General features: G+C 37.9%; 1 protein-coding gene across 3 annotated transcripts in view; it reads left to right on the top strand.

The window, feature by feature from the left end:
* LOC122805563 (solute carrier family 25 member 45-like) overlaps nt 1-21,419 on the top strand; it is a 1,930,246-nt gene that overhangs the window by 1,073,602 nt on the left and 835,225 nt on the right. For all 3 annotated transcript variants that reach the window (XM_044075783.1, XM_044075781.1, XM_044075784.1), the window contains exon 5: nt 4,544-4,726. In XM_044075783.1, coding sequence (XP_043931718.1) covers nt 4,544-4,726 — 183 coding nt within the window. The remainder of the gene's footprint in view (nt 1-4,543; nt 4,727-21,419) is intronic.

Raw genomic sequence — 21,419 nt, 5'->3', positions numbered from 1 at the left:
GGGTGGACAAGAATGACATGGGGAACCACTAGTGGGATAGCTAACATCTACCAATGGTTAGCTGTATCGAAGAAAGTAAAAGTGTCAAAGGTTAGCATGGCATAATGCCGGGAAGACCAGCAGAAAGAGTCCATGTTGATATTGTGTGTAATGAATACAATCACTAGGAAGGATGACTAACACACTAAACACTTGCACATGGAACATGATGGGTTGTCATCTGCCATCCTCTCCTTCACTTCACCAACCAGACCCAAGTGGGACACTGAGCGAATTAATTCCCTATTCAAAGAGTCCACCCATATTAAAAGTGTCTTATTGAGTTAGTCCAGCAAAGGTACATAGTGAACAACCATGACTTTTGAGCAAATAACACCAATTTAGAGATTAGTGGCATGGGGCAAGCAAAGATAAAACAGATCACTTGTTTTTACATTTGGCATTATTTCCTGATCTCCACCAGTAGATTTTTTTTGACCAGTCTCCTTTGAGTCACATTAATGGTAGATCTGTTACCCAGGTGCCTGCGTCACAACAGACTCATTCTGTATCATATGGGGGCTTACTATTTATAGCTGGTGTATTTCCTCCATTGTGAGACTGTGGCATTTTACTGGGCATAATGGACAGGTATGAATGTTTCAGAATGCTGCAGCACCTATCTTATCTTCAGCATTCCATCCTGTCATTTAATGGGGTCATCATGTTACCATCCCTGGGAGAAAAGAACTCTTATCTGGCTACATACTTATCTTTATATCTGTCTCTTTGCCTCTTGCTAAAGCTTAACAACTTTACCATGAACCTGAGTTGCCAACAAAGAATTTCTAGTGGTCACCAGTCCACTGGCCTAGTGCTTGGTGAATCTGTGTTAAGCTAATTAAATACAACATCCATTTTAACTGCAACTTAGCACTAATTCATGTTTATCAGCTAAGCTAATGGTAGTACCTGTGAGTCCAGTGAAATTACCCAGTTAGTCCCATACTGGATAATACATGCACAGTTTCAGACCCTGCACTTTTTAAGGTACTACAAGTCTGCTGTATTTGCTTTCCACATAAGTAGACTGTCTAAAGACAGACCCTTTGAAACTTATGTTTATCATACATATTTCTGTTTTTGCCCCCTGAATACATTTTCATTCTCCACGAGACAGACAGACAGACGTCTGAGGACAGTTATCAGAGCTGGATCATGGTCGAATGGGGCCTCAGACCCCCACTAGTCATTCCAGTGTCCCATTACCCCCCCCCCCATTTACCATAAACACTGTTCAAACCTGTCAGTGTGCATGCTATTTTCTTCTTTACTTTTAAAATGATTACAGATGTGGACTAAATTTAAAAACTTTTATTTCAAATTTCATAGCATATGCACTGATGGCCATTTGCTAAGCAAAACAAAGCAGAAAAGTTTCACATTGAAAACAGACTTAGCATGAGCAACAATAAACTTCTCTTCCCTTGTAACTCACATTCATTGAAAATGCATCTTGCCAGTGACAGAGCCAGTGTCAGATTAGATGTACGTTGGGCTGTGGGATGTTTTCAAACTGTGCGTCTCCTACACACATTTTTGGACTTTGCATGAATACGTGTTTTCTTTTTTCACCTTCCTTGTTGCTTTAAATTATATTTTGTGTTTAATGTAGCGATATTTGTTAAAATCTGCTTTAAATTTGAAGTTTTGAACATTTTTTCCAGTAAGCAGTGAAACAAAATGTATGAACTAATAATGACAAAAAGTACCCATTTCAAAACATTTCATCTATAAAAGGTATCTCAAACTGTTGTCATACTAGCCCATCTGTATCCATACCCAACAATTATGGCTACTTTATTGACTGTGTATGCATCATATCTGATTGTGATAAGAATGGCTACAGTGAAGTATTCCATTTTGCTTTACATGCATGCATATTGGTTCTGCATAGACCGTCTAATGACTTTTTAACTTTATGAGCTCAGCAGGGTCAGTCATTTTTATCCACAGACATCCTCCAAAGCCAGCAGTTATACCTGCATTGTTGACTACATTCTTTTCAGATGTCTGTGTCAAAAAATAATAGCCGTAATAATAACCAAAGTCATATATTGCATTTTGTCACGTAGATTCACATAAGGCAAAGTATTCCAACTTAATTCACAGAAATGCACGGTAGTCCTGCAAAGCGAGATTAAATACTGTTTAAAAATCAAAAGATGATAAGAGCACAAGTTACTTTAATCCACTGAGAGCCCCCCCCCCCCCACAAGCAGTCATAGCCACTTTATTAACCGTATACACCCCTTATTATTATGACGAAACATCATGTACTTTATTGGTAGCTTTGGATGAACTTCACAAAATTGCATAAAGATCAGTGGCAACAGACCTTAAGATCCAGACATGTCTAGCACAATTTAAATAGAAAAGTAATTATGGCAGCATAAGCAGTATTAACCACTTGATAACATATATTGTCAATATGCACAATCTGTGTGTAAGTAAAAGTTATCTGAATAATTCCACATTAAAGAGAGCTATTACTAATGCAAATATTGCTATTGACAAACAATGCTGCATTTCAGTGCTTCATCTACAAATGCAGTGCCTGCTGCTGGTGATGTTGCCAAACATTTTCTGAACTAGATCAGCTATACAATAAGGAATGGCTGAAAAACAACAACAACAGGTTGGCTAGGCATGCACTCCTGGAGACAATTAAGGAACCTAGCCCAAATTCCCAAATGGTCCAAAGCACTGTCTGGTTAAGTGACTTAGTGTGAAACAATAGGTAAACGAAGGTAGAAAGATTCAAACTTTGCACTCTTACCACAGGAAGTAGCTAACTGAAAAGTTGGAACTGTCGTTCTCTGCTCTAACTTCCAGATTAAGCTTTTAACTTAATGCTGAAATCCTTTACAATCCAATCTTGTAGAGAAGACTGTATCACAATTAGTATGGAAACAGTGACAACATAATGGATGCTGAAGATCAGATGGTTTTGATCAACACTCCATAAAATACAGACTACATGGTCTAACAAATGTCAGCCTCTTTGCAGTTGTTGGAGGCAATAAAGGTACTGCAAAAATATTTTATTAAAATGCAACTTGTTTAGCTTACTACAATTCAACGTGTTTAGACTGTATTACACAATATTGGCCTATTAATGAAGCAATTCATTCTTTAGTGCAATGAATATAGCAAAACAATTAAACTCAAGCATCCACGGTGGTGGTGCTGCGGTAACATTGTCGCCTCACAGTAAGATGCTGTCTGGTTCGATTCTCAGCTAGAGCATCTTCTGCGTGGAGACATGCGTGAGTGGGTGTACCTTCGTTGAAGGTTGCGCGTCAGGGCTGGCAACTCTGCACGTAAAAATCAACTGCCAATCATTAGCGGACCGGAGTTCCGCTGTGGCGACCCCTAACTGGGAAAAGCCGAAAGACACAACAGCATTAATACTGCAGCAGCTTTTGTTCAACAACCCACAGGTCGCACAAAAAAATCAGAACTGTTACTGTATATCTCATATTGTTTTTATTTTTGAGGGGGGCTTGCATATTTGCTAACTAGCAGACTGTAATCTTCAGTGATTTCCACCAAAATAAAAAAAAGTTGGTGTAGAGGATTAAGGTTCTTGCCTCCCATAGTGAAGGTTCAGGGTTAAACTCTGACCAAGTCAAATAACTAGACAATGTCCTCAAACTGTGGAATTTTATACACACACACACACACACACACACACACACACACACACACACACACACACTTCATTCATGAAAAATACTCACTTATCCTGACCAGTTGCCTGTTTCTACACCAAACTCAAATCAAACCGTCCATGTTACTCCATTAGGCTGCATATCCTCCTGGCAAAGTCAAATCAATCTCCACACAAGAATAAAGTCCAATAGGCTGCACATATTCTCCTTTCCCATTCCTGCAGCAAAATCCAATCTCCTGTATGGACATCTTCCACAAGGGACACGTAGACATACTTTCTGTGTGCTGACCTACACACTGGCGGAAATCTCACTGATCTGCATTATTTCACAGATGTCTTAAGCTTTTATTTTGTAACAGAGCATTTTTTAAAGCTGGGCCAGACCCCTGAGACAGCACTGGGTCCTAGTCAGCTCCGTAGGTCACCAAGTCTGACTGCAAGCCTAACTTTAAGTAGCATTTTGGATCCAGAATCCCTTACATTTATCATCTATTGATAACTATTATTTAAAACAGGCACACTAGTGGCCAGATTCACATCCTGGCAAGTCATTCTTTAAACAGGTCAGTGCTGCCGACTAGCACAAACATTCAGATGGCAAAAGTTAGTTAAGTGATAATTTCATATGCGCCTACATGGCAACATTTCATTTATTGTATGTTCATGTAGACCTGTGTAACTTTGTATTTCCTAGATATATAGCAACATTTGAGTTCTGTACAGTATTCCAAAACACTATAAATTGTGAGATGAAAGTTGTACATTTACATTTGCACTTGCTTTATCATTCATTTGATGTTCTGTATTTTTTATTTGTCTGTTTTACAGATTTGGGGTTTCTTTAAAGGCATGAGTTACCCAGTCCTCAGCACTGCTTTATGTAATTCCGTACTTTTTGGCTCCTATAGCAATGCTACGCACTACCTCAGAATATACAGGGAGCAAGACGGTACTGCTACCCTCAGTAACTTTGATGTTTTTTTGTCAGGATGCTTTGGAGGACTTGTACAAGTAAGAACATAATTTCTTGTTTTGTTCTCACTGCAAATTAACTCTATTGACCAGAATAAAATGTTTTTTTTTTTCTTACACATATGATGCATGCTTTTTGAGTTTAGTACAGTGAGTGTAATTAATCATGTCATTTTTATTGTGTCAGTCCTACACAAAGCTAGAAATCTTTGTACAGGGATAGGCTTTGACAGATTTACAAGAGTTTCTTATGTGAAATCATGCAGGGTCTTCACAAAAGTACCTAAGGAAGATTTCAAGTTATAGTAATAAAGCTTAAAAAGAAAAGAAAAAAACTTTGTTGCAGATAGATAGCGCAACTTTGAAATGTCAGCCTCAGTATGGTGAAATGGCTGAGAATCAGCTGTCATAAAGGAGACATTCTGGAGGATGCAATATTACCCCATCTGCAGGGACCTTTTTAACCAAAAGTGGCAGGTAGCATATCCTTAAACAGCATTAACTGATTTCTAAGTGGCTACCTTTTCCAGTCAGGGATTTTTTTATGCTATTCTAACAGAGAAGGTTACTCCTTCCAGAGTTAGTAAAGACTCATAAGGTTGCAACTGTCTCTGAGGGGAAACACAGAAGGCTAAGAGATTCCTTCAAGATGAAGAAAGTGTTTTCATTTAGGAACTGGAGTTATTAGATGAGCAGAACTAGGGTGTAGAAGAAAAAGGAAAGGTAGGGTTCTTGTCTGATGCCATCACTGGTAGGCAGGGGTATCCTCAGAATTTTAGGAGCAGATGCACACAGGGTAGTGAACTTACAATTGTTGTCCATGTAGGAAGAAGTGAACTAATTAGGAGAGGTATCAAAATGTTAATTGAGACATTACTAGAACTGAGTAGAAGTTTAGGGCAAGCAGCACACATGACAACCTTCTCAGAGATTGTCTGTCCATGGAATGGGTAATGAGATGCTTTCCATCTTGGGAGTCTACAAATGATTGAAAACTAGTGCTGGAGTTACACAGACCTTATAAGAATGACAATTTGAATATGTCTGCAAGAGAAACCAGGATCTTATGTAAGTGACAGGTTCAACTGTTTCATTTAAAAAAGCATTTAAACTGATAAAGATGACAGGCATACAACAGCATCAGGTAAATCCTAGTCATTCCCATCAAAGCACCACAGTAGCAAATGACATAAACTCAAAAGGGAGAACAATGTCAGGAGAATATAAATGGAAAACAGAAAGAAAAGTAATATTACTGTATGTATGGGCTCCCTGTCACATGAAGGTCCAAAAAAATGCAATTCAGTTAATATAATGAAAAACATGGATTTAAAACTTGCTGTTAATACTATTAAAGATTTGTTTCCAGGGAGCTGCCCAGATGCATCCAAGGTGTGGTGGTTTGCACCGCCCTTGTCTCTGATGCTTATTTATACTAATTCTTAAGATCCGTATACCTCACAGAAGGGAGAATAAGGTACTGCAGCCTTGGACGTAGTATATATTCCCCTTAGTTCACACTTGTATTCCTACAGTTCTGAAGATCACAGTCATAGTCATCAAAAACTCAACAGGCAGCCATGTATCATGAATGAGGCAAAAGAAAAATGGAAGGTAGTGAATACCCCCCCCCCCCATTTTAAACATAAAGCTGCATGGACACAAACAGTGACTTTTTTGGAAGAAGTATGTATTGCTTTTCGGGTGGTAAAAGTGTGGTACACAGAAGGTACAACGTGGATGTAAACATACCAGTGAGCATAGTTGGTAACAGGAAGGAGGGATATAACAAGATGTGTAGACATTTATATAAGAGAAGGATTAAATCAACATAAATAATGAGCTAACAAGAATGAATAATAGAACTTTGATTCACAGTGGAGACTGAAAATTGTAGGAAAGGCTGCATGGATGTTGTATACAGAGCCTCCTCTCATGGATGGAAAAAAGACCTTTGTTTAGTGGGGACTTCAAAATTCCAGATGTCAAAGAAGACCACGTTGATTGTAGCCAAATCAAAGAACAGGATCATTTTTTATTTTCCACTAAGGGTTGGTTTCAGGCAGATGTCTCTAGAACCATCTCAAGAAGAGGTGCTTGGGATTTCCCTCTCTCTTCCACCCTTGGCTGACCTGGTGTGACTTAGTTTGAACTTTACAGTTCCCTACAAAATGGTGTCTACAGGACTGCAATCAGTTTCTCTCAACATTTAAACAGATTGAACTCTTCAGTTCCCTACAAAACGGTGTCTACAGGACTGCAATCAGTTTCTCTCAACATTTAAACAGATTGAACTCTACAGTTCCCTACAAAATGGTGTCTACAGGACTGCAATCAGTTTCTCTCAACATTTAAACAGAGTAGGTTACACACAAATAGCATTTGTTAAGCTTTCACGTACAGTGCTTTGTAATTAAGCAGGTCACCATATTGGTCAGCCATAGGGCTCTTTGTTTCTACTTGAGTGGTTGTCTCCTTCCCCTGTAAATGAAGTAAATTGACTCTTACATTAAGAGCTGTAATACTTACCTTATAGCTTTAGGACACCTTAGGAAACCTTGTAAACTGCAATAGCCCTGCTACGTTCGCCCTCGCTACGCTCTGGCTCTCTTCGCTCACCTCCCGCCCCCAGTACCTCTAAATTTATAGTACTATAGCTACTTCCCCACTTTCTAGATCCTATCTGCTTTCATCTGGGATAATTCCACCCACCCCCATTCTACTACCTACATTTTAATAGCACCTATTAGCTTTCATCTGGCATTCTCCCATCCCCCTTCCAGTACCTTTACCTCACCACTCTATCTTCTGGTGTTGCATCACCAGGTAAAACAGTTCCTTAACTCACTAGCTGAATCACATATAATGATATACTCCTCTTTACTACCCCTCTTGTTCACACCATACCTCCTTACCTTGTATGAAAACCAGTTTCTCACAGGATTTCAGGTCCCAAAAGGCCATACTATCACCCCAGTTGTAAATCCTTCCACCTTCAACCATACTTACAGTACCAGATCCTATCCAACATCTTGTTCAGTCTATCAACATCTCAACCCCAGGCACATTAGCTCTAGATCCAAACACTACCACAAACTAATAAACAAATTCCTGAAGTTCATCACCAAGTATAGACTCAACCTAATACTTGGTGGTGATATTCACCCCAACCCTGGCCCACTCACTTCAGATACACATACCCCCTCTACTTGTAATCTAAGCTACAAACCTACAGTTAATAGGCCAACTAACTCTCTCCTAGTCTGTCATCTCACTATTAGAAGCATTAATAACAAGGTACATGAATTGCATGCACTTCTGGATGTCCACTCCCCTGAGATTCTCTGTTTATCTGAAACCTGGTTAAAACCTAACACTAAAGACAATGAAGTGTTACCACCTGGATACAACATACACAGGCTGGATCGTGCTTCGAGGAAGGGGGTGGGGTAGCTGTACTCTATAAATCTGAGTTGAATGTCACCATAGATGTAATACAACCTCCTCAGATTAATAACTCAGAGATTCTTGCCACCAAATTGCAACTTAATAAAAATAAATGCATTAATATCATCTGTATGTACATTCCCCCAGGTAACAATATATCTACATTTGAAGATATCCTGCACTGGCTATCATGTCACTACCCCCAAGAAACCCTACTACTTGGAGACTTTAACATAGACTGGGGCACCTGTTCCTCAGAATCCCCAACCACCCATATTAACCTGCATGAATTTACACAAATCGTATCCACCCCTACCAGGATAGGTAAACCCAACCAAAAAGAAAGTATACTCGACTGGGTACTCATAAATAGTCACCCCCAACTGTACACCTCTGGTACCCTTCTTAATGGCCTAAGCGATCACCTTCTCACATATGTAATTAAGCACAAAACCATTAATTCCCAACAACCCTTACTCAGAAAGGTTAGAAACAATAAAAACTTTGACCCTGCCAAATTCCAACAAGAACTAAACTCATGTAATTGGTCTATTCTAAAACACCTCCCCTTAGATGAAGCAGTAGCATACTTTAACAACAAATTCCTTGAGATCCTTGATTTGCATGCACCTGTTCGTTCAAAGATAACCAAGGCAAAAACTGCACCATGGCTTTCTATAGAGTCTAAACTCAAAATTACCCTTAGAAACAAAGCATGGGCTTTATGGCGTTCTTCTAAAGACCCTCAAGATCACATTAAATACAGGCAATCCAGGAACGAAACCAAAAAATCAATTTTACAAGACAAAAAACAATACTACTGTAATTTACAGAGAGTAAATCAAAATAACCCTCAGAAGTTTTGAGCAGGTTTAAAAATTCTACTACATCCTGGACAAACTTCAATGCCAATCCCTGCTACTACTATTGATAAAACTCCTGAAGATGTTTCTGATAGTTTTAACCAATTCTTTACTGAGACAATTCAAGCCCTAGCTAGCCAACTACCTCCTAGCTCCCCTGGTCCTGAAAGTAGCACCCCTAGAAACCTACTTGCGTTTAGCTTCCAACCAGTCGCCACTTCACTTATACGTACCTTGATCAAAAAATTAAAACCCACTACACTTTCTGCTGATCAACTCCTTGCCGAGTACCTACAAAAATCAGCTGATGCTATTGATTACCCCGTCTCAATACTAATCAATCGAACCATAGCAGAAGCTAAAATTCCCACCATCTGGAAAATATCCTATGTAATCCCACTTCACAAAGGAGGCAGCTCTTCTGAATTCTCCAGTTATAGGCCAATAGCTATACTCTTTCCACTTGCAAAGATTATGGAAAAATGTATTCATAGACAACTCATGCACCACCTAATCCAAAATCTCCTTATGGCAGACACTCAGCATGGCGTCCGTCCTCATCACAGCACTACTTCAGCCCTCCTAGCCTTTACTAACACCATAAACCATAATTGCAACAATAATTATATATCCTCAGCCCTCTTTTTGGATCTTTCCAAGGCATTCGATATGGTTGATCACCAACTTTTAATCCACACCCTGCAAGCATTCTGTCTAGATACTGGAGCCCTCCAATGGTTTCAATCCTACCTGAATGGTCGACAGCAGGCTGTCCTCTGTCAGAACAAACTCTCTAACCTTCTACCTAACACCCTTGGAGTACCACAAGGCTCTATACTAGGGCTCTTGCTGTTCTCCATCTTCATTAACAACCTTTATACTGTCATCCCAAAAGTCAGCTGTATCCAATATGCTGATGACTCTACTCTAATTTGCTCAGCCACATCTCCAGTAGAGTTATGGTCAGCTACCCAGACCACCTTTAATACAATAGAAAACTGGCTTTCTGAACATCGTCTGATCCTAAATCCCAAAAAAACTAAAATGCTGTTATTTTCACCAACACATAGATCTACTGCTTTCACCTTTACCATAAAATCAAATGATGCACAATAATCTCCCCTGACCCATCTACAAAACTATTAGGTGTCATCATAGACAATAATCTAAAATTTGACCTACATGTTAACCAAACTATCAAAACCATCAATAAAAAACTAGGGTCACTTTATAGAATAAAAGCCTTCCTAACTCCTCCAGCTAAAATTGCCATAGCTCGCTCTCACCTTCTTTCAACCCTTCTGTATGCATCCCCTCTACTCTCGAATTTAAACAAGACTGTCCTTAACAAACTCTCAATTTGCTATAACCACATTGCCAGGTTTGCCACTGGGCTGCCTTTTAGGACATATCATTGCATCAGTCTAAATTAGCTTGGTTGGCTTGAACTACCCAGCCTAATCCAGTATAACCAACTGATTATGGCCTATAAAATCCTCTATAATCCGGACAATACTCCTGCACTTACAAATATTATCACCCCCTATAACAATCCTAGACCGCCTCGATCCTCTAACAAACTACTAATTCAGACTAGCAAAATTAATAACACAGCCGGTGATTCTCTCTTTGCAAACTCTGTAAGTAGATCCTGGAACTCTCTTCCAGCTGATATTACCTTACTTTCCACCTTAGGTCAATTTAAAACTAGACTCAAACAACATTTGTCACTTAACTGGCTATGCCAATGTATCAAGCCTGGCTAACTCTCTCTAGAATGTGTAAAAACCTGTTAACCAGTTTACTGTGTAATTTAATTTAATCCTGACTTGTGCTCAGGATTAACTGTAACCTGTGGAACTTGTTTAACTCGCTTACTTATGTAATCTCTGTAAATAGTCTGTTTGTAATATGTAATGCTGGTATTATGTAATGCTGTATCTGCTTACCCTTGGAGCTTTTCTCCCTGGGCCTCCACTGAAAATGGACATGCATCCAGTCGGACTATCCCGGTCAACAAATGTAAAATAAAATAAAAAATAAATAAATAAAATAATCTTGGACTTGGTATTCTCAAATGGTGAGGAAAGAAGAATCTCAAAACTAGAAGAGACATCAGTTTACTAGCAAATGATCAACAAGCAGTGTTGTTCACCACTGACCTCACTACAAAGTCAAACCATCAAGACAAAAGAGGGGTCTAGACTTAATGACAGTAGGCATTTATAAACTGGGTCACTCCTTCAAAAGTCTTTAAGCAAAAGGTTGTAGTGGTGCAACAATGATGGTACATCAAAACTGCCTTCACAAAAGCAATAGTACTTTGGGTAAAATAAACAAATGAGATTGAATCAATTAGGAAGATCATACAACATTTTGAAAGTATAATACAACACAGAAGAAGGAAAATAGAAAACAACACAAATTAAACAGGAAAGGCAGCCAGAAATGCAAAGTCACAGAGTGAAGGAAGTTAATAAGTTCAGTGAAGGGAGGCAAAACCTTTTAAAGATGCAGCAGATTTGGGGGTGGGGGTTCTATAAGGACACAAGATTCACCAAGACCCAAGCCTGATGGGGTTCGCAACAGAATTTGTACCATGTCAGTGTGCAAGATGACCCTCTTGCTCTTTGTAGGTGTCTATATTGACTCAGGTTGGCTGCATCTCTAGGTCAAAGGGCATGCACTGGATGATTACACAGCATGGAAAGCATAAGTGTGGTATGAATATTATACTGGATAGTGCAGTATACTGACCTGGTGGGACTGGTAGGACTGTGGGGTGCCTGACCCTTCATGAACATCCTCAAATGCTTCAGCACCCTCCTCTGTTGGTTAGACCACTTATGCCTCACTGCTTACCTGACCGTGGAATGCTTGTCTGTGAAATGTTTTGCCACCGTACTCCCATAAAACTGCATGTGTGGTTTACATCCATACAGTATGGACTGGGAGGACATGGTCCAAAATAAGCACACTTCACAATCCATCCACATTGGAACCTATGAATTTCTTAACATCATACTTGTGCCAGTATAGCATAATGGATTCACACATAATAATGTCTGAACATTGATGCGCCGACTGGGTGAAACACCTGTCAGTCACAACCTATGGAATGCAGGACAGTATCAGTGTGCCCATAAGTGCTCCATGGTGCATGACAGCTGTTTGCATGGTCTGTAGCACCCCCCCCCCCATGGTAGGGCACAGATGTTTGCACTATCATACCTTAGCACTGTATACTACACTGTACAGAATGCATATCTGTGATGTACAGCAACAGTGATTTATAACAAATTTGGTGGCTAATGGTTTATTTGTATATTGTTTTCATACCCTTTTTGTTCACTGTACAGAATTGGTGTGCATTTCCTATCTGTTTGTACAAGAATCCCTTTTGCCTTTGTATGTGGTGCTAAATGCATATAGTCATAGTCCTGAACTGGGTGAATGTCCTGATTCATTTGTATAAATTGCATGATTCATTAGTATGAAACAGAATTATGTATGATATCATGAATTATGTATGATATCAGAAATTATTAGACAAGGGACAGATTACTGAGACAACCATATTTAATGTTAAGTAACACTACAGATGTGAGCAGAATGAATGAATTACCTTATGACTATTGAAAGAGCTCACTGAAGACTTGGATGTGTGAACAGTGGCTTGTGCTAAAAATGGATAAAAATAGACTTAAATGAATTGTGATATTCTTGCAAGAATAAAAGATGTCAAGTATGGTGCAATGAAAACCTTATAATTGTGTCTATAAGAAGTTACAAAGAAATTTCCTGTGTTTAATTATGTCTTCCGAAGGTGTGACAGAAAAAAAATTATTTTGTTAGTCAAAATGTACAAAAGGATCAACATCGAAGAGAATGCATGTGTGACGTCCTTTCTCTGGGCAAATGATCAAGGAGATTCAGTCCTCACCACTGACACTGGTGGGGAATATTTGCTGTGAGAAAAAGACACACACAGTGTTTTCAGACGCAGTTCTCTGCACCAAGTAGAAATTCCCGTAAGAGCACACAGGGAATCCACACTCCAGTCTAAAAGTAAGACTCCCGCACTGACCACTATAGAGTCCTTATCCGGGTGGTCCAAGCCAAGTCCTCCACCACCCTGTCTGTGAAATCAGTGGTCTCAGTGTCTCTGTTCAAAGTACCTGTCACACACACACTCTGAGATTTGAATTTTCACACACACACATGCCTGGGAAAGGCTGGCGCAGCTTACCCACTCTGTTACCTCCACCCTGATTATAAGGTAGATTTACTGTCACCAGAACACCTGAAGCCAGATACTTTAAGGCTCTTACAAAGGTACCCATTTGCACTAGTAAAAGTAATATTTATACAAATGGCAGTGTTAAATGAAGCAGCAAGATTTTCAGGAATGTGGAGCAACAGTGCCATTAAATAAATGCAAGTACTCTCAAAGGTTAAATATTTTCTAAAAGACCGGCCACAATGAATGGTTTAGATACATTTAATAATAAATAAAACCATGAAAATACTGAATATCTATTTAGAAGAAACCACTAAAGTTTCAGTCACAGGAAATATAAAAAACAACACAGATGGAAAGACACAGACAGATACAGAAAAAATGACATTTAGCTAATATCACTATATTTTTCTAACTGTCTGAAGAATTAATGTTCCCTAGTTACTTACTAAAGCAAGACAAGATGAGTGTCTTGTCAGGTCTCAAAACAGAGTGCACTTATCACATCTCCCACTAGTATTCAAATACAGTTTCAGTGCTGGTTACGGAATGACATCAGATCTAGTCATTTGACTCTATGGTTCCCACACTACCCTCTCACTAGAAACTGAGCCAGGATCTGGCACTTATGTGTCACAATGCACACAAAGAACTTTAGCTAAGGTTTATTACAGCATCTGGAAACTGTAAAACAATTCCAACACTTCCACCCTTCCTTTAGAAACTAACAAGCCCTTCTGTGGTTGCATTCAGAACTTTGAGACGAAATATTTATGGCCTAAAAAAGGTAATTTAATTTCAGGCTTTTCTTCCTTAAGGTTAGCTGGGATGAGCTTAATCCATTTCCTTCCAATATCCTCTGTTAAAATATATACAGTTAATCAGTTACAACAATACAGTCCGATATACATGTATATTTATTTTCTGTCCAACAGTACCCACTGATATGATACATTTTTAACACAAGCAACTTTATAAATACATTTTTAACACAAGCATCTGCACAAATCAGTTTAATATTCAAATGTCATACAATTCTTTACAAAACTCCAGCTAGCTATGCTGGCATATTTTACACATGCACTACCCTACTCCCTCTGGCACAGCTGGCACTACCTCACATCATCACAACACATAACAGCAAAATAAAGAAAATGATTTAATTTGGGTCATAATTTGTGTTGACATTATATACAGTGTGAATTTAGTGCCCTTTAGACATATCCCTTACAACACTCCCGAGTGTGTAGTAATAGCTGTACCATGCACACTCTGTTGTTCCTTCTTGCATACATGTTACATTCATCAGATCCCTCCATGCAGCCCATAGTGTATGCTCCAATTAAAGTTCTAGTAGCTTTGCAAGGGAGAACTGAGAAATAGGCAAGCTTCATTATGCAAATTTGTGTGAGTCAGAAACAAGTAAGATCCTACAGAACGGGTAAACAGTATAATTACCATAGCGAAGCCAGAAAAATATATTTGAGTTGATCTGCAAAAACTTAAATAGTTACAACAGAATAGTCAAATTTGCTTCTGGACTACCTTTTAGATCCAGTTATTGTGTATCAGTAAAAGCCCTTGGTTGGTTTGAACTACCTCAACATTTAAACATGCTGCTACTTAGATATGTTCATTCTGTCTTGTACTATCCACATACATGTTCTGTGACTGGAAAGCCCATAGGCTGGTGTATCACACCTAGAAATCTGCCATAAAAATATAATGGAGGCTAAGACCTCTCCCTTTCTACACTGAACCATTTTGTAAACTTCATTTTCTCTGTCCTTGTCTCTGAGTAAGGGAATGTTTTAGCATTCTGTATGTGCCAGCCCTGTTTCAGATATCATTATAAAAAAGTTTTACAATGGAATGTCAAATATCAAAACCTCAAGCCCCACACACTCTATAAACATATACCAACCATCCCCATGGTTGAACCAACTCAAAGAAAGGAGAATTTTCCACAAGTAGGATATCACTGCTAGGGCATGCTTAGAAACTTCACTGGCAGTAATTTCTTATGGAAAACAGTGGCTGTTGTATATGAGCCACCTTCTACTTAACACTCTTCTTTCCTTTTCTTACTCTGTACATTTATGTTTCTTGACCAGTATTGCTCTAATAATGCTATCACTGTAAATTTTAACTATTTTCATCTCTAGCTACTCCATGCACTATTACTATGCAAGAACTATTTCCTAAGTACCCTTTCATATATGTTACTCTTATGTAATTTACTGTAGTCTTTGTAATTAAGATTCTCATTTTGCTAGATGATTATTTGATTTTCTTTATTTCTACACTTTTTATTTGTATGTTTTGCTACTTCTATAATTTTGATGTTCATACCTGGATCATATTCATTTTATACTGTATCATACATGACCTTTTTCTTCAGCATTTCTCTCCAGGCTTTCCATGAAAATGAGATAATCCAGTCAGAAGTTTCCAGCTAATAAAGACAAATAATGAATAAAACAGAATTTCAAACGTTATCTAGTAATGGCAAACAAGGAAAAAATGCTCAGCATTAGAATTACGCTTACTTTTTATTTAAAGAAATAATAGTGTTGTTGAGAGAAGGGAAAGGGAAAGATAAGACACCATAAAATTCTTTGAGGTTCATTTAGAAGCTGTATAATTTATTTATTTATTTAACATTTATTTACTGGGAAAGTCCAACTTGGAGTGAAGCCAGTTTTCAGCGGAGGCCCGGGGAGAAACGCTCCAAACGCATGTTTTTGTAATGTGGGAGGAAACCGGAGCACCCAGAGGAAACTCGTATACATGCAGGGAGGACATGCAGACTCCACATTGAAGGCACCCCAGCCGAGAATATAACCGGAGAACCTCTTGCTGTGAGGTGACAACGCAACTGCTGCAGCATTGTGCCATCCAATATTCAAATAGTGACCCTTCTGTCACAACTAGTGAACAACACTGTAATTCTGAGCTATTTGAATAATGCTAAAATTGGCAGCACCACTGAATTTCCTGCTTTACTGGAACCTGTTGCCTAACATCCTTTTTTCAAATAGAAATCTACAGTGAAAAAAAAAGAAAAGGATAGAACCCATATAGTGTGCAAATGAGAAGCATGACACAGAACCAGAACATGTAACATTGGTATACCAAATTTCTGAGTATAATTTGCTGGAACATGAAGTGAATGCACTTGAAAGAAGTCTATCCTTTATTACTGCTCAGAAATGTGACCTTATTAAAACATTAACAGAATTCTGTCCCTTTGCACAAAATAAAAGTTTGAAACTGTTGTTCCCAGTAAATAATGACATTATGTTAAATGATAATAACGTTTTAAAAACCCAATCATTTCATGCCTATGGACCACTAGTTTTAGCTTTTCTTAATAAATGTGAGAACTATATTTATATTTATTTTCTTTTTTAAAATTGGGACATAAATATTATAATTTGACTTCTTGTGAAGTTTCTAGCCTTGAATTCACTTAAAAGGAATGTATTGTAATACGTCCAACTGATAAAGGTGGTAGCATTCTTGTTAATAGAGATGACTATATTGAATCTATGCTTGTTATTCTTGATTCATCTATATACAAGTGTTGATCTGATAAACGGGTCAAGTCAGCCAATAGTGACTGAAGAGTGATGAGGAAAGAGTGCTGCTTTCTCTCAAGTTATTTTCATCATTCTCAAATTATAAGTTATACGTAGAGAAATAATCTTGTTCCCACTTGATCCCAAATATAATTTTAAAGGTGTATGTGTGTTAGAGTATCAAAAACAATTCTCTGAAATATTTATTACTCTATAATCAAAATATAGATTTAAATTTACAAAACAATATTGCAAAGACTTGATTGAAACAAATTACTTGTCCAGATGGAATAAGATAAAAGTCTCCCTTTTATCCAAAGTTGCTATTGTAAAAATGAATATAGCTGTTAAACTACTTTTTTCCAGTCTTTCATCATTCGCCTGATACCCCCAACATTTTAATGACATTACTTTGACATTAAGTACATTCATTCAGGATCATAATTAACAGGAAATTAATATGCTGAGCTGCTCCAAAATGTCAAACATTGATGAAGCTATTGGATCTAGAAGCAGTGTACCTTGTTTTACTGCCAAATTATAAATATTCAGACTTTAAATTAAATAATAACAGGTTAGACATATCAAAATAACTTAAAAATAAAACAAGTTGGGACCTAATATAAAATTCTTAATCACTGGATTAGCTAAGTCTTAAATTTTCATAAGGGATATATTATCTGTCAATTTTAAATAAAATCCATGACCCTTTTTCAGACTAAATTTATATTTTACAATAACACTGTTGAAAAAATAACTTTAAAAGAAAATAATTATCACTTTCTAGATGAAAAAAGGAATGTCCAAATCATGTAAATTAATCCAGAACCATAAATACAAACATATTCTTCAATTTTCTACAAAACAGACAAAATATAATGAATTTTTAATAAAAGAAAACTCCATAAAACTATCTATATATTTAAGTTCTAAATGTGTTCCTCTTAAAATGTTTAAACTTAGTTTATGATTATCAGTAATGCTTATCAGTGATGGTCATCACTTTGCAATGCATGTCTTTCCACAGAAGTGGATATTTTACATATGATTTGCGACTGTACCTACTCAAAAACTATGAGAAATTTTCTTTTATAAACTTCAGTCTTTAGGCTATTATGACAGAGAATAGATATGGCAATTTATTATTCTACTTATCCCTCCAATGGGCCTAAATTTACTAGATTTGAAAATATAAATAATTTTACTTTAACTGCTAAAACTTTGTATCTCTATAAACATTGGTTAAATTTAAAATTATTAACATTGGAAGCTTTTAAAAACATGTCTTTCCACTATGTTCAAGCTTGTAAACTTATCGCTCAGAATAAGAAAATTGAACCTTGTCTTATGAAATGTTGGGAAAAGGTTTTTAAGCTTATTTACTGAATATATTTTCTCAATGTGCGCCTTTATACTTGACATGTTTATGCCCTAAATGTAATTTATATCCACTTTTTCTTACATTTTTATTATTGAAATGGATACCTTTGGGTTTACATTTCTCCTTATTATAACATTAAAAAATAAGGCTAAAAAGTCCTACAGTTACCTGTAAGGGCCATGGGAGTCGGTCATGTCTCATATTAGAAGCATCACTGTGGAATCCTTTTCTTTTTTGCAGTTTTAGTTACTGGAGCCACGTTAGCTTCACTGTGCAGCAAAGGTACTCTTCTTGTCCAGCCACTAGGCAGCTCATCTGCCTAACTGCACTGAATAAAGGAATGAATTGTCTCCAGGCTGCTTTCTTTCTTTGACCAAACCTAACCTATTAGAAAATTCTCTAGGAAGTAACTTTTCTCTCTGTCATGAAAGCTTGATATTGAATTGCTACAACTTACCAGATACATATGGTGTCACAGCCAAGCAAGCCAGAGGAGAGTTCTACATGTGTAAAAAGACCATGCTGGACATGCAGCATTGGTGGTCCAGCCAGCTGCAACATCCATGGATGTGGAAACTTCCACAAGTTAGTGTTTTGGATGTTGTCAAATCTCAGCATTACATGGAAGGATCTCAGTTAAAGGTCTATTCACTCATTACCTGCTGGTCACTATCAGTGTTTTCAGCAACATCACGTAGGTACAGCCATTGCTGCTTGGCAGGTGTAAATGTCAATTGCTATTTTTGGATGGGTGGGCAGTCTGTCAGGGTTTACAATTCAGGAGGTGGCCTATACCATAAATCTCTTGATAGATTTGTAGCTGTCATAGGACATTCACATATAAGGTCAGCATAGTGTTATACTTTAAACATACTAACTATGCCTGTATTGTGCTAGCAATACCATTCTTCTTCTCCCCTTTTGTTTTATAGCACAGGATGACATCAAGCATAAAAGGCATATTTGCCTCGAGACATTGGAGCACCTAGTCTCACAACCTCATAAGGACCTCAGTTGTTACTCATCAGTTATCTATTTATTTGCCATTATTGACGCATTTCCATTTTATTAATATTTTCTTTCCTCCTTCCCATTTTTGTCTCCCTGTACTGGTCTAAAACAGCTAGGAGTACCTCAGCTGCTGCTGGAAATGAAAGCTGTCTGCCTGTTGTGTGTCACAGGACTGTCTCATTTGCAAGAAGCAAAGGTTCCTCTTCTGTGGATATCCCTGGGTTCCTCTTTTGTTGGTATCCTAGAATGTCTCCTCTGCTTGAACAGCAGAAACTGCAGGCAGTGGTGGAGGCTATATTTCAGAGGACACTGAGAGGAGGTAGGTCCCATACTAGTATCTCCCATAATGATTGCAAGACTAGCTAAATTAGCAGGATCTGGACTTCAAGGCACCAAAAACTTAACCTTCAACTTCAGGGACTGCCCACTTTTACACCCCTGAACAGAGCTCTAATTAGCAGTTTCTATGGTGATTTGGTACTGTGCCTGTCCCTGTACCCCATTCTATCCTCTCATCCTCTGTGCACCCACCTTACTGTATAATACCTACGCCTTGTGCATTATCCCACATCCTTCCCATCACTACTTGCCATATTCTGTCTGTCTGCCTTCCCCTTCCTTTGGGAAACCTACCTATTGAGTGATCACCTACCTTGTCTGTCTTGTCTTGTTTTATGTTGAATCCTACCCCTTAAGGCTTCCCCTAATTGACATCCTTACCCTTGCTTCCCTGTATCTTTCCCCATTTTCCCTGACATTTTGTAGAAGAAGAAAAAAAAAGAGTCTCTATCTCCAACAAAAAAAAGTTCCCAGTGCTTCCTACTCAGTCCTCTTTTTTGTCATCCTGCTGTGTTCCTTTGTCTTCTCTTCTCCCTTTATCTTACTTTACTATCCACCCTCGTTCTCCTCATGTAAAGCAAATAAACTGGTATCAATCAATAGGACCTGCATATTAAGACTGTGATACAGTGAGTGTATGTCAAGGTATGTGCATCATCTTACAGTGAAGTCTTGCAGTATTAACACAAGGCATGCTTACCTGTTTAGCTAGCAAACGTATGAATTTACTGTTGACCTTTATGTGTCAACACATCCTACATATCTATGAAGGACTTCCTCAGCAGACTTTTCTCTCATTTTCACAGTTAATGGTCTGCACACTTTAGCCGGGTGATTTGTCACAGACTGTACACATGCAAATCTAACACTGCTGTGCTTGAACATATTGCATTTGCATTCTATGTAATGCAGCTTTTCACTGACTTCACTTACATACTCATGCAGTCCATGACTATGAATGCAATGCATAATGACATATTTCCAGTTTTCTTTTTATGTTGCCCTGTTATGGCTACAGCATTTCTTATCCTGTTAAAAAAAAGAAGAAAAAATATATATACTTTCTTCATTAACTGATGCCACAGAATAAATTAACAAGGTCTTTCGATATCCCAGGCAGATTTGGAGCTCATTGTTATAAAGCTTCGCAGTGCTTTCAGTTTTCTGATGGATAGTCACAATAGCATAATAAACACACTGGTTTTCAGGTTCCCACTTATCCATTCTGATCTGGTTAAGAAGAAATTCAATAAATAATGGGGCAAGAACAGATATTTCTCCTACAGTATGTGTACTATTCCAAATTAGAACTCAGGTGTTCACCTTCAACCTTATGGCTTATAAATCATAGAAAATGTCATCTTCTTAGTTTCTTACTAAGCTTATCAGCAAAGAGACCATCAAGAAGCTTAGCCATGTCACCCAGCTTTGGTGGGAGAGTAATATCCTGAATTAAATATGTTATCCTCACATACCCAGGTAAAACTTTGCAGTCACATATCCAGTCATTCAGACTGGGTGTAGACATTTCCAGAAAAGCATGCTGCTAGATATATAAAGGCAGACTATTCCAGAAATGGAAGATACAGTGCTTAAAAATACCTGTTATTCCAGCTGTTATTGTTAATGTGGCACTATGGGTTTAAATCTCTAAAGATGGTGTTTCCTTTAAACACCTTTCTGTTTAGATTAAGGAGTTTAAATAATATAGGGCCATTCACAGCACAGAAGGATAAACAGAGATCAACCTTTAGGGGCCTACATAAAACTGATAGAAGTATAGGGCTTTTAGTCTATCAGAGTAGCTAGAGGTATAAAGATCTGAGATCTTTTTAAGAGGAAGCACTCTGGTCCCTCGTGCTGGTTTAGA

Source organism: Protopterus annectens, chromosome 6.part1 (genome assembly GCF_019279795.1).
Source record: "Protopterus annectens isolate FY-2018-M chromosome 6.part1, PAN1.0, whole genome shotgun sequence".
Classification (NCBI taxonomy): Eukaryota; Metazoa; Chordata; order Ceratodontiformes; family Protopteridae; genus Protopterus; species Protopterus annectens.
Note: the sequence above shows the minus strand (reverse complement) of the source record. Positions and strands in the feature narration are given on the sequence as shown.